The sequence below is a fragment of the Furipterus horrens genome, unplaced genomic scaffold (assembly GCF_987537825.1).
Source record: "Furipterus horrens unplaced genomic scaffold, mFurHor1.1.pri manual_scaffold_5, whole genome shotgun sequence".
In the NCBI taxonomy this organism is placed as follows: Eukaryota; Metazoa; Chordata; class Mammalia; order Chiroptera; family Furipteridae; genus Furipterus; species Furipterus horrens.
The window spans coordinates 93,152,299-93,166,282 of record NW_028327175.1 but is presented as its reverse complement, the minus strand read 5'-3'; the positions used below and the strand labels follow the sequence as shown (position 1 = coordinate 93,166,282).

The 13,984-nt window shown below is 37.5% G+C and overlaps 1 protein-coding gene and 1 non-coding gene across 2 annotated transcripts in view; both read right to left on the bottom strand.

The window, feature by feature from the left end:
• Nucleotides 1-223: 223 nt before the first annotated feature.
• The window catches only part of LOC150008970 (cytochrome P450 3A12-like), a 42,704-nt gene continuing 28,943 nt past the window's right edge, over nucleotides 224-13,984 (bottom strand). The window contains exons 8-13 of the mRNA XM_090276690.1: nucleotides 13,121-13,248; nucleotides 11,509-11,575; nucleotides 8,361-8,521; nucleotides 5,374-5,600; nucleotides 2,764-2,926; nucleotides 224-544 (exon numbers count right to left, since the gene is read on the bottom strand). Coding sequence (XP_090132816.1) covers nucleotides 461-544; nucleotides 2,764-2,926; nucleotides 5,374-5,600; nucleotides 8,361-8,521; nucleotides 11,509-11,575; nucleotides 13,121-13,248 — 830 coding nt within the window. The 3' untranslated portion in view covers nucleotides 224-460. The remainder of the gene's footprint in view (nucleotides 545-2,763; nucleotides 2,927-5,373; nucleotides 5,601-8,360; nucleotides 8,522-11,508; nucleotides 11,576-13,120; nucleotides 13,249-13,984) is intronic.
• On the bottom strand, nucleotides 3,681-3,821 carry LOC150008971 (U4 spliceosomal RNA). The gene has a single exon (XR_016511524.1). It is a non-coding gene; the product is annotated as a U4 spliceosomal RNA (small nuclear RNA).

Genomic DNA, 13,984 nt, shown 5'->3' with positions numbered 1-13,984 from the left:
AGAGGTGTTTATTGAGTTGCTATATAACACAAAATACAGAATATTCAAAATGAAACGTGATGAAAATGTCACTACTGCTATTACTACAATTAATTCTTGTTTTCATTAGTTTGTTGATAAAATTGTAGAGAAATTTGTATTCTTGATTAGTGCTAAGGAAGAGTTAATAGTACTAAGTGGGGGTGGATGAATACAGTATAATAAGAACCCGATAAGCCAGGCCTCCATATCTGGCATTTATTTAGTCACCTTCTTTATATTACACAATATAAAATACTCTGTATAGACACTGAGAAAGCTAAATGAATGTACAGAATCCCTAGTTATTTATCAAGCACAGGAGGTTACGCCCATCTTCATTTCCGGGTTTTATTCACAAAGCACACTGAGATCGCTGGTGTGAGGGGATACAGCTCCCTTGAGAACAGGGTGTAAGTCCTTAGGGAAACTCAGGCTCCACTTACAGTCCATCTCTCAACTCAGCCATTAGAACAATGGGTTTTTGTGGTTGAATAATTCCTTGAGCCACTATTTTCAGAGGGATCTGCAAATGTTAAACAAGTATATGAAAACCAGTTAATGAAGCACTGTCAACAACAGAAGCAAAGTAGATGAGGTACACTGAGGACAATAATGCTTTACAAACATATGAAAGTTACTTTTAGCATAATATATCTTTGATTCTTTGTACTTATATGGTAAGCTGTCTCAAGACTGGTCATTCAAGAAAATATCAGTACAGCACCTATTCTGTACCAGGCCAGAGACAAAATCATTTTAGTTTATGTTTGTTTTTGGTTTAAATGTTAAGCAAAATAGTGGATTTTTAAAAATTTAAACCAGATTCTTAGGCATATGGCAAACTATTTGGAAAAACCATACAGTATAAATTTTGTGCATGCTGAAACTTGCAAGGTCATCCTGAATATATATTATACATTTTAATTATTTGAATCATCCTTGACTTCTAAAGAGTCAGTTACCTCTCCCAGTGGAATCCTTTCAGTTCAATATGGGAAAAGCTCTTTGTGAAGCATTGTGCCTGTTTTTTAACATCTCCTGGCTTCCAAGTGTAGTATAAATGGTGAACTTTTGAATACCTATATAGTGTTTTGACTAATTTTTTAGCTCTATTCTCATGCAGTCACTACCTCAGTGTTGGGGGAGCCACCAGCATGGTAACCTTCTGATCTTATTTGACTGAAGATGCACAAAAATTGCCACGAAGGGTGAGAAGCATGAGCCATCGATGACTGGGAGCTCGCAGGGAGTGTCTGCCCCACCCCAGGTGTGCCTGAGGCCCACTGCCCTTTAGGGCTGAGTCCCCTATTTGTATACACCTATAGGACTGCTACACAGTTGTCCAAAGCCACAAATAAGATGAAAACCATCTCCATCCTTCTCTTCTTCTCTGACAGAGCCTACTGAGGAAAGGATCTGCCTAATAAATGTATGAGTCCAAGAAATAAGCCGCTTTATAGGGTTTTGCCTGACATGAGTCAATGGAAACTATTCTATATGTTCTTCACAGGTGGCAACTATGGTCCTCAGGAGAGATTCCAGACCTTTCTACTAATGTAAAATCTTTCTATTTTATAATTTCAAATGGAAAGTATATATTTCTCCTGTACACAGACCAACACACATAGAAAATACACACTGCAAATGTTATCTGTTAATCTTTCAGATTAAATCACTTAAGATTTGTATCCAAATCTCCAAACCAACTGCAAAAAACAAAAATCCTTTAAGCATTTCCTGCATGGGAATGTATAAAAGGAATTAAATGAGGTGCTGGAGTTAAAGACATTCTTAGGTACAAAGAAAACGCAAAGAACCAAGCTGGATAGTTTAATGAGAAAGAATTAGGTTAGATGGTATGGCTGATGATACCAGCCTGCAATAGCAACAGTAGAGCAGAGGAAAGAATGGGCTCTGGACTGCATGGGGAAGGCTTCTGGAGGGGTTTTCAGTGTGAATTAGGACTCAAAGGATGAGAACAGAATGGGGAGGAGAGCAGGAACATCACAGAGCTCTTATTAATGTGTAAACAACCCCAACATGATTGCAGCAGGGCTCCCAGAAGTAGGGTTCAAGTAGCCAGATGGCCCTGGACTGTCAAGAGTTCTCCACATCAGGCAAAAATGCTTTAATCATTGATTCTCAACCTCAGCTGCACATGAGAACCAAAGGGGTGCTTTTAAAGCCACACAGGATGGATTATTTTAGAATCTGAGATGATCTAGGCATAGAATTTTTTAAAGCTCCCTGCTGATTTCATTGTACAGCCAGGGAGTGAGACCACTATCACAAGAGCTTCTGTAACTTCTGGTGGAGAAGAGCAGTGTTCAGAAGTCATGACCCACTATTATCATTGCACTCATGGCTGTACACAGTGCTTTCCCTTCCTTCCAGTGGACTTGAGATCAAATTTAAAACTTTTCTCAAAGGACTCTCCATCATCATGTCACACTAATTGCATTAACTCTAGACGGCCTTTTTAGTTGGGTATTTATAAATCACAGACTTAGCGCTCCAGACTAATGGGATCTTAAAGGTCACAGGTGATTCCAAACAGATTCTCTGGCCAACAGAACAAATTATTAAACAATGAATGAGCACACTCATGTATTATATATGTGTGTGTATATATATGTACATATACATATATTGAATATACATGTATACATATATATCTCAATTTAGTAAAAACTCTTAGTCAAGCATTATTTATGCAGAGTGGTAATGGGTTAAGTATCTTACCTGTGTTTCTTTGCAAGGTTTGAAGGAGAAGTTTTGCAGGACTCTGACGATAGCAACTTTCATGTTTATGAGAGCAAACCTCATGCCAATGCAGTTTCGGGGTCCACTTCCAAAGGGCATGTATATGTAAGGATTTATGCTGTCCTTGTTCGTCTTACTGAACCTGGTTCCAAGAGAGTAGGTGAAAACAATTATTGAAACATAAACACCACAGAGCTACATGTTGGAAGTTCTCACTTAGGGCCCTCAACCAGTAGTATACAGGCTACTTCTGTGGGCTAGGCAGTGAGATCCTGCTATGGTTATTTGCTGTGAGAGGTGTAAACTACAGATACTCTCCATTCCCCTTGCCCTGTAGGAGATTTCAGTCTGATTGAAGAGATGACATGAATGCTGTTTAAAGGAAAATTTATCTTTAAACACTAAATTACATTCAGGGTGCTGGGATGTTCACATTCTGAAAGGCAATAGGAAATGAGTAATTAAAGGAAAAGTAGGCTCCTGCCTTCATCAAACTCATGTTGGTCACATGCTCATGTGGGAAGGAAGCAGGAGTCATATCTTCCATTAGTTAAATTTTTATTTTTTCCTTCCCTTTCCTTCCCTTTCCTTTCTCCCCCCCCTTTACCTCCCCTCCTCTTCTCTCAACTCTCCTCTTACGTCCCTCTCTGTCCCGTTGAATGGCTTAAATCAGATGACTTACATGGATTTTGATGCCCCTCTACTCTAGTGTAATCACTGGTTTCCTCGTATATCAGTTCCACTAGGCTATAAATTACTTGAAGGTTAGATCTGTATTTTAATCAAATTTGATTTATCAACATTTGATTATATTAAGGAAAGAAATGAGTATTTGGAAAAGTGATTACGACATTGTGTTTTATTTATTTATTTATTTATTTATTTATTTAATTCAGTCTCCATAGAGATTGTCAAAAATTGCCAGTGCTGACTGTATTTCAAATCGTCATGGCAGGGTACTGGGAAATGTTTTCAGTTAGCAATAATCTTGTCTCGGCTAAAGCTCATTGGCTATGACACTGCCATTGTGAAAAGCTGATTATGTATTTTTAAAAGATTCTTATATTTTGGAGAACATTGGAATATTTATAGATGGTGTGCCTTAAAATAATATGGGAGTCAGGCAAATGGGAGAAGGGGCATGTGGATGGGGCAGTGAATGTAGGTTGATGGCTGTAAGGCAGGTGATGGGTACACATAGATGCATTAGAAGTATTCCATGGACACAAGTATTTGTCATATTTTTACATGACATATAAAAATGCTTTTTATATGTCAAATACACAAGTATTTGTGTAAATGTCAAACATTCTACTTAATAGGCATTTTTAACATTTGGATTTCTAACTGCCCTGCCCACTTCCTAAAACAGTAAGCACTTACTGTCTGGTGATGACTGAGCAATCAAAGAGAAATACAGCCAGTGATCTCTGGTTTCATGCTCATGAGGGTACAGGGGGGAAACTGCTGAGCTTGGCGGAACCACAGAGGCCCCTGGTCCAGAAAACGGAGGATTTGGTCATCTCTAATTTCTTCCTACAAGTACTGTATGTAGACATTAAACTAGAACTAAGAACATTGTGGCAAATGAGACAAGGTCCCTAGCATGAGGGACATTATAGTGAGGGTAATGAAAGTCTAGATCCCAGCTACGGCTCCCAATAGTTCATTTCAATTCTGCTTACCAATACAATACATGGGAAACATCAGCTCTTTCCAGAGTTCAGGCTGTGCACAAAGCCAGAACCTGGATCTGAATTTCCAAAAGAACATGCTAACAACCACCTTAGGGGGAGTATCTCAGATGTCAAGAGAGCAGATGACTTCCTTTGGAAGTCACCAAATCCTGAGAGTAGAAGGAAGCTGACACAGGACTGCAGCCAAAGACGGCACCAGGGACCTGTGTTCAACTCTGTCCTCGGTGAGGTTGCTTAAACCATCAGGGATGAAAACCTCTCAGGTTGTCAGCCTGCACTTTCCCAATAATGTTAAAGGAATAGCAGCTAATGAGAAATAAACAGAATATGGGAACATTGGTGGTAGATTCAGACAGCTAAAGAAAACAGAAAAACTTAAAGAAATTTTTAAAAGCCTGTATTTCTAAAATCAGATAATGGTTAAGTAGTTTATGGTATATGCATACAGTCATATATATACATACACATATATTATATATATATATATAGTATATGTGTGTGTGTATATATACTATATATGATGGTTATATATAATAGAACATTGTTTATAGTTTACTGTTAAATAAAGCAGTTCAAAATAAAAATATATTACTTTAGTTTTAAAAAATCTATATGTGCTTAGAAAAATGTTAATGATATACATCACATTATTAATGAAACCTATCATAAGGTATTAGGACTATGGGCAAACACAATTTTCTTGAGTCTGAATTTGTAAAATTTTGACAACGAACAATGATCACTCTTGTAATAAGAAAAACAAATATCTAAAAATAAAGATGTACATATAAATGATTATATGACCATACATTTGTCATCTGTACTAACAGACATTAGAATATCCCCACCCAGCCTGGATCAGGGAGGGTTCCCTTTCCCAGGGGCCCAGTACCTTTCAGGACGGAACTCCTCTGGCTCTGACCAGTACTCTGGGTCTCGGTGAAGAACAAAATTTGGCACCATCACCACTGTCCCTTTGGGAAAGAACACCCCATTGATTTCCACATCCTTCTTACAGGCCCTCTCAATTCTACCAGCAATGGGAAATAATCTGAGAGATTCATTCAACACCATGTCAAGATACTCCATCTGGACCAGGCCATCATAGGTGGGAGGTGCCTGGGAAGAAAGAAACAAGTTTGATAGATTAAGATTTGGTATCAACTTTTGATTCAGTCTATGCAGTTCTACAGGAACATTAGAAGCCCCAAAGAATATCTTATTTTGGTAAAGGGCCTTAGGATTTACAGTCATTTTAATATCTGTCATGTCCCTTGACCTGCTTAATGGCCCATTGAGTTGTGTGGAGTAGTTATGTCTATATTTGGGCAATTCTCTTAACAGGACCTGAAATCCCTCACATTACCATGTAGTAATTTTTCCACCTCATGTGAACAAATGTGACTAGAGGCTTTGACCCTTAGTCTTAACTAAAATATGCCAAAGTCAACATACCCTTCAAAAGAGAGGCCACACTTCTGTACCAAGGAAAGAGAATGTGTAAAAGAGCAAAATCCCTATCTGACAAAGTTTTTTAGTTGAAAAATCCTGCTTGCTAACTCTTTAGATTTTATATGTAAAATTTGGAGATAAACACTATATTGTATAGAAAGTATGAATAATTTGGAAAGAAACAAGTTCCTTTCTAAACTAAATATGGCAAAAGAAGGGTAGAACTGGATGCTAGCTACCAGGGCACACAATTTCATTCTAGTGAAAGTTATAAAAAGGTGGAACCCCACTCAGCCCTTGCTGCTTGCTGGAATAGTCTCCTCATTGTTGCCTCAGGGGTTGACTGGAAGCTGTGAAGACCTCAAACAAGACTCTCCAGCACCAGAGGCCAGTCTCTTCATACCACAAAGAATTCCAGTTTTGTCAGATATTTGAAAACTGTGTGGGCAATATGTAGTTATCACTTGATGTTATACTGAAGAGGCAATATTGTAGAGGTTAAAGGTTTGGCAAGTGGCTTCTTCATCACTAGCTATATGACTAGTGTATGAAAGTTATTTCACCTCTCCATAACTCAGTTTTTCTGATATGCTACATGGAGATAATTAGAGTTGACACTTCTTAGGATTGTGTGGCAGAGATATTCACTGCTCACCCAATACCCATGTAGTCCCCACATCTCCCAGCCCATCTGAAGTTAGAGAAAATCTGCTTCAAGAATGGGCTGTGAACTGAATTGACATATGTCAGTTCAGGGTCAAAACATATGAATATCTAGTGAGCAACACTCTAGCTCTTCATTCCTCAATGACATGAAGGCCTTGTGTTCCAGAGAGTGAAGTTATAAGAATGTGGAGCCTTTTTAGCTTATATTTTCAAGCAACTACGTGGAGGATAGACTCCCACTCCCATCCTCCTCTTACAATCTGTTGTTGTACATATTTAATGCCACTTGGAAATAATCCTTTGCTATGTTAAGCCACCGAGAATTGGGGACTAATCTGTAGCTGTGGCATGACTTAACTTTGTCCTAATACATACTTTTAAAAATTAAATTTACTGCATGATATTGCTTAATGAAATTATGTAGGTTTCAGGTGTATAATTCTATAATATAGCATCTGTATATTTTATTGTTTGTGGACCACCCCAAGTCCAGTCTCCTTCCATCACCATTTACTGCCCCTATAATGCCTTCTACCTCTCCCACTCCCCCTTGCCCTCCAGTAATCACCATGCTGTTGTCTGTGTGTATGAAGTTTTTTTTTCTTAATTGCTTTACCTTTTTCACTCAGACCCCCAACTCCCCTCCCCTCTAACAGCTGCCAGTCTGTTCTCTAAGAGTCTGTTTCTATTTTTAATATGTAATACTTTAAAATATTAAACTCATTTATAAATATAAATTTATAAGGCACAGTAAGAAGTATATAGCTATAGTGTTGTTGCTGCTATCATTGTAATTATTATTATAAAAAGGGGAGAACATAATGCTTTCGCTAGTCTCTGTCTCTTAGTGACCTTTTCATCTTCCTGCAATAAAATGAATCCCAATATAGGCTTACCCAGAGAAAAAAGATAATCTAATTTAGTTGGACTCTAAAATGCATCTTTTGCCTTATATCTGAAGGACCTATAACACAGAAACGTCTTAAGACCTGTCCAAAACCACAGTCTGGACCCAAACTCATGTCTTCCATTCCCTACCCTATGTTCTTTCCTGTATACTTGGCTTCTCCTACAATGCAAAGTTTCCTCAGAGTGGTAGATTGCAGTAATGGTGCCAGTTATCCACCTCAACCTGTGTCCATGACCTTAGTCATCTAATTTTGTCCTCTCACATTATGATGCTGGGGTTGGCCATCTGGCATGCGTTGAACCAGTGGAATGTGGCTAAGTGTGATGCAAGCAGAGTTTCAAAAGGCACCCATATAGTTGGGCTTCTTGCTCTTTCCTTCTGCCATCACCTGAGAAGAACACACTCATGCTAGTTGTCTGGAGTAGGGGAGACATATGGAGAATGCGTGGAGCTAAATCAGTCCAACTGGCTTAGCTATGGCCATTCTAGATCAGCCAAGAGCCAGACCAAAGTAAGTCCAGCCAATATCAATAGAGATAACTATCCAGACACTTGAACAATAAGTGTTTATTGTTAATTGCCACTAGAGTTTTTGATTTTCACTTGGCATTATTGTGATAACAGATAACTGACATAGCAGGAGCAATGCTTTTTTCAAAGATCTTATATACCTGTGAATGGCACACATTACCTATATTTCTTTGTTTTTGTCTCTTTACATCCTTCCTAGATAGCACTGGTAAAAGAATTGGTGCTTATGCTCTTTGCAAAAATTCTCCTAGGAAGTGGTGAGGAGGCATTCTTGCTAAGGTTTCACTTTCTCCCTACTGCTCCAGGTGTCACCCACTCACCTTATTGGGAAATGTGGCATCAATCTCCTCCTGCAGTTTCTGCTGCACATCAGGGTGACTGGCCAATAGATACATAAGGAAGGAGAGAGAAGTGCTAGTGGTCTCATATCCAGCAAAAATAAAGATAATAGATTGTGCCACAAGTTCCAGATCAGACAGAGCTAAAAGGAGAAAAAAAGATATTTTATAAAGAAGGTCAATGTACAACATCACAGTTTAGATAATGAGAGGTCCAAATAAAACTCCCAAACCCCTATGAAAAAAATTGGAATAGCAATTCAACTTTATTGGAAGTGTTTTGCACTCTGATGTGTATGTTACACAGCCAGAAAAAGGCAAAAAAAATTTTAACCTAGTTTTTCACAAGGTCTATACTATTCTTGACCATATGCATCTGGCTATGCCACCCTCTCCACACATTGCTGTGTAATTTCAAGATACAGTATTTCTGTGAATGTGCACAGTTCCATTAGCATGTTTGTTGCAGAATCCTAAAAACAGTTTAGCTATAAGTAATTTGGGATAGGATCCTACCCCCAGGAAAAATTTAAATTACTCTAGATAAAATAAACCTGGAAAAATTTTGAGAGACTTTAAACTAAGGGTTATGCAGGGGAAAATTAAAGGATCTTTCATCCAAACATGTTTACAGAAACTGAAGAGAACAATATTGGGCTACACATAAAATATGGTTACTCTATGTATCATCATGTACCAGCACCATCAGCAGTATCTGAAAGGTTATTAGAAATGCAGAACTTCAAATCCCACCTGAAACTACTGAATCACAATATGGACTGTCAAGAGATGTAATGATTTGCAGAACTAGAACAAAAAATCCAAAAATTTACATGAAACCATAAAAGACCCCGAATAGCCACAGCAATCTTGGGAAACAACAAAGTTGGAGGGGAAACAATAAAGTTGGAGGTATCACACTACCTAATATCAAACTATACTACAAGACTATAGTAATTAAAATAGCATGGTGCTGGCATAAAAACAGACACATAGATCAGTGGACCTAAACAGGGAGCCTACCTTCTGCAACAGCATGGATGGAAATGAAGAATATTATACTAAGAGAAACAAGCCAGTTGGTGAGAAACAGATACTATATGATCTCACCTATAACAGGAATCTAATGAACAAAATAGACTAACAAACAAAATAGAACAGGCAAGGAAACATGGGTCAGACTGAAAAAAACCAGAGGGGCTGGAGGAGGAGGATAATGGTAGAAAGAAGGGGAAGGGACTAGAAAAGAACATGTATGAATGACCCACAAACATGAACAACAGCGTGGGAATTGACTGTGGGAGTTGGGGGTGGGATGGGTGGAGGAGGGCAAAGGGGAAAAAATTGAGACAACTGTAATAGAATAACAATAAAAATGATTTAAAAATTTAAAAAATGGTTATTGAACATCCTAAAAAGTAAGATTAACCATAATGGCATTATTTATATTATGGAAATAAATTATAAGTCAGAATTTTGAGAGAGAAAGAGTTGGGGAGAGAATATAATTACATCACTGGTCTGGTTATGGGTATATATAGAAATATTTAGTTTATCAGACCTCTGTAAATATATTGATGTTCTTAGGTTTGTCCACTAAGTTGATCTAGAAGCAAAATAACCCTAATAGGAATGAGCACTCCAAGATCACAGATGTTGGTTTCTAAATATCACTTATCACTAAAATAAACCAAGGCTCCTTGAGAAATGACTGATTTGAGGGCTGATCAGGGGAAATAGAGAAACCTAGAATTCTCTTTCACCAGAAAGCAAGGATGTGCACACACACAAAGATAGGTAAAAATGATGCAGGATACTCTGTATACTATAATGGTTGGTATATGTCATTATTCATTTGTCAGAACCCTAGAATGTATAACACCAAGAGTGAACCTTAATGTAAACTATGGATTTTGTGTGATAATCATGTCTTAATTCAGGTTCACTGATTGTAATAAATGATCCACACCTGTGAGGGACTTTGATAGTCTGGTAAACTGTGTATAGGTAGGGGGAGGAGGTATATTGAAAATCTCTGTGCCATCCACCCAGTTCTGCTGTGAACCTAAAACTATCCTAAAAAAAATAGTCTATTGGAAAAATTAAAAATTAAAAAGAAAGAAGTAACCCAGAGTCCACTTAAAAGGACTCCAATGGACAAATCTGAGAAAATTTGACCATCAAAAAAGAAAAAGAATTATTTAAGAGAGTAAATTTGTGCCCTGGCTGGTGTGGCTCAGTGGATTGAGAACTGACCTGCAAACTAAAGGGTTACCGCTTCGATTCCCAGTCAGGGCACATGCCTGGGTTGCACGCCAGGTCCCCAGTTGGGGGCGTGCAAGAGGCAAACACACATTGATGCTTCTCTCTGTCTTTTTCTCTATCCTTTCCCCTCTATTTAAAAATAAAAAGAATCTTAAAAAGGGAGAGAGAGTAAATTTGTAATATATGAGTTCATGTTGATATAAATAAATAAGAATGGTATGCTCTTCCTTACAATGAAACATCAATTCATAAATGTAGAATAAATGATGGAATTAGAAAGTCATCATTTTACAACCATCAGTAATAATGATTTCAGTCAAAATCCAATAATGGATAATAAAACTAGTAGGTGGACGTTTGAAGAGGAACAGAATATTTAATCTCAAAGGCTTCTGAAAAGTTATTAATTCAAGGGAAAAATAAAAACTTGACAATTAAGCTAGTGAGCACAATTTCAATGAAGTATTCCAAGTTAAGGTTACCCACACTGGAGCAATGTGCTTCCTAATGTGATAAAGTCTTAATGCAAATTTCCAGGCAGAAATTCTGAGTCAGGGGGTATGGTGAGGCCATAGAACAGACATTGGAAACAAGCTCTCTGGAGGTTCTGATGTAAATGATCCACAGACCACAGACTGACTTCTGGGTAAAAAATTCTTGTTTATGGTGCCCTTAAAGCTTTGAACAAATTTGTGCCCCTATGCTTCTAGAAAGTGCCTCTGTCTACCATTTATATCTGAGCATTTGTCATTTTTCAATTTGGCAGAAATTCTTATCTGCATAGAAAACTTTATGCACATTTTCAGAACCAATGCCTATGCCTGAACCTTCCTATTACTGGCCTTCTGAAGCAGAATTTGTTTACCTTTATGGGAATCTGTTTCTTTGGAATTCTGGGAGTTAATCATCAGCTGAAGAAAATCCATTCGGTGCTGGAAGCCAAGGAGAAATTTCAATGTTAGAAATAAATCAAGAGTGCAGTACTAAATTTCTTTCCTGATAATGTGGCTCCCTTAAATCCAGAAGTATGACTAGTGCTACCTGAGTCACCAGTGAACACAAACATCCAGTTACAACTTGGAGAGCAGGGTGTTTCCCTGAGAGAAATCCGGCCCTCATGTCCAACTGCTTTTTTGGTCCTCACTCTATCTTATCTTCAGCTTCTTTCACTTTTGAACACAGCTTCCTGGTTAAAAGTTGCCTGCTCCCCCTCTTGTCACACCTGCTTGATTGCAAGGAAGCCCATGACATTAATCTTTTTCCCCCTCAACCCTTAATTCTTAATGAATGGCCACATAGGTTAATCTCCCAACACTTGAAGAGTTTATTGACATTTGTCCTGTGATTAACTTCAAATCCCCCACCGTCCCAGAACTTTCCACAATGTTCAGTGCAACCCTGGGTTAACTAGCCCTATTGCCAAGACATTCTTGTGCTGGCCTCCAGGTCCATGAACGCAAAGCTGGGTTGGCCAGCTTGTAACCTTAAGGCCCAGAGAAGACTCCTGCCCTCTTGGTCTCTGAGCAGGCTCAAATTTAACACAGAGTGCACTCCATCAGGTGCCTCATGGGGCCTTCAATTGTAGAATGTGTAAAGTGACAGGCTTGGAAGTGATGTGCTTCTCTGCCAATTTAAGATCTGGGGAATTATGATACCAGGAAAATAATTTTTAAAAAAGATTTTATTTATTTATTTTAGAGAGAGGGGAAGGGAGGGAGAAAGAGAGGGAGAGAAACATCAATGTGTGGTTGTCTCTTGTGTACCCCCAACTGGGGACCTGACCTGCAACCCAGGCATGTGCCCTGACTGGGAATTGAACCTGCAACCCTTTGGTTCTCAGGGTGGTGCTCAATCCACTGAGCCACACCAGCCAGGGCAGAAAATAATTTTTAAACAGTAATTTTTATACTTTGATAATTTGTTGAAGGGAACTGGTAAGCTTTTTATCTCAATAATATTCATGCAGTGATATACTAAGCTTTGTGCTTATTATTACATTTTAATCAATGTCTTTCTGATGAGACTGTCTTTGAATAAACCAGAACAGAGTGTGATACTTTAATAAATCACACTGTTCAAGCAATAGTAGTCAGATGCACATGCATTGAATTGATAGAATGAGACACCAAAATGTCAGCAATTATCGTATCTGATAGTTTATTTATAGGTGAGTCTTATTTCTTCTTTATCATTGAAAAAAATTCTGAAAAATCTATAAGAAATATACATTGTATAACAATATAAATATTAACCAAAATATATTAAAAAAAAGAATTTGTCAGAATAGAAATAATACAGTGTGTGCCTTTCAATCACTGACTCCACCTTCTTCATTTCCTACAGAATGTCACAACTTTCCTCCTGTTAACCAAAAGTCTCTACCTACCTAAAATAAGATAAGTGTACAAATCATATGTATACAGCTCAATAAATTGACAAAAACTAAACAAACTCATGTAACCACCACCAAATTTTACCTTTTGTTTTTCTTGGAGGCGACTTTCTTTCATCCTTTTTACAGATTTTTTGAAAAAATCAGTGACATTTTTTGGAAACAGATGAATATTTAATACATCAAAAACTGGGGCAAGGAATGGAAAGAGTGCTGTAAGAAAAAAAGAAAGCACAATGAAAATATGAAATGTACCTGGAGCAATTATAATGTTCTCTACCAATCAGAGGAGTAAAAGACACCAGGCTTCCTAACAGGGAGCCATTCTCTCTATGACCTTTGCTCATACTTTTAAGCCCATGGTTGAACGTCCACATGTAGGGCCATGACTATAGCAGTGAGATCAGTGGCCCCTTCCTTGTCTTTTGAGTGACTAAAGGAACAGGATTACACTCCTGAATGGCTTTGCCTTCTATCTGTTAAATGAAACTGTCTTTGAATAAACCAGAACAGAGTGTGATACTTTAATAAATCACACTGTTCAAGAAATAGTAGTCAGATGCACATGCATTGATAGAACATGAGACACCAAAATGTTAACAATTATCGTATCTGAGAGTTTAATTATAGGTGAGTCTTATTTCTTCTTTATCATTGAAAAAAATTCTGAAAAATTTATAAGAAATGTACTTTGTAAAATAATATATTAACCAAAAAATATTTTTAAAAAAGAATTTGTAGTCAGAATAGAAATAATATAGTGTATGCTTTTCAACCACAATGCAATAAAATTAGAAATTAAAGAGAGAAAGAAAACTGGGAAACTCACAAATATGTGGAAATTTAAAAATACCTTCTTAAATAACCCATGGATCTTATAAGAAATAAAAAAGGCAATTAGAAATTACTTTGAGATGAATAAATGAAGAGACAATATATCAAAATTTAT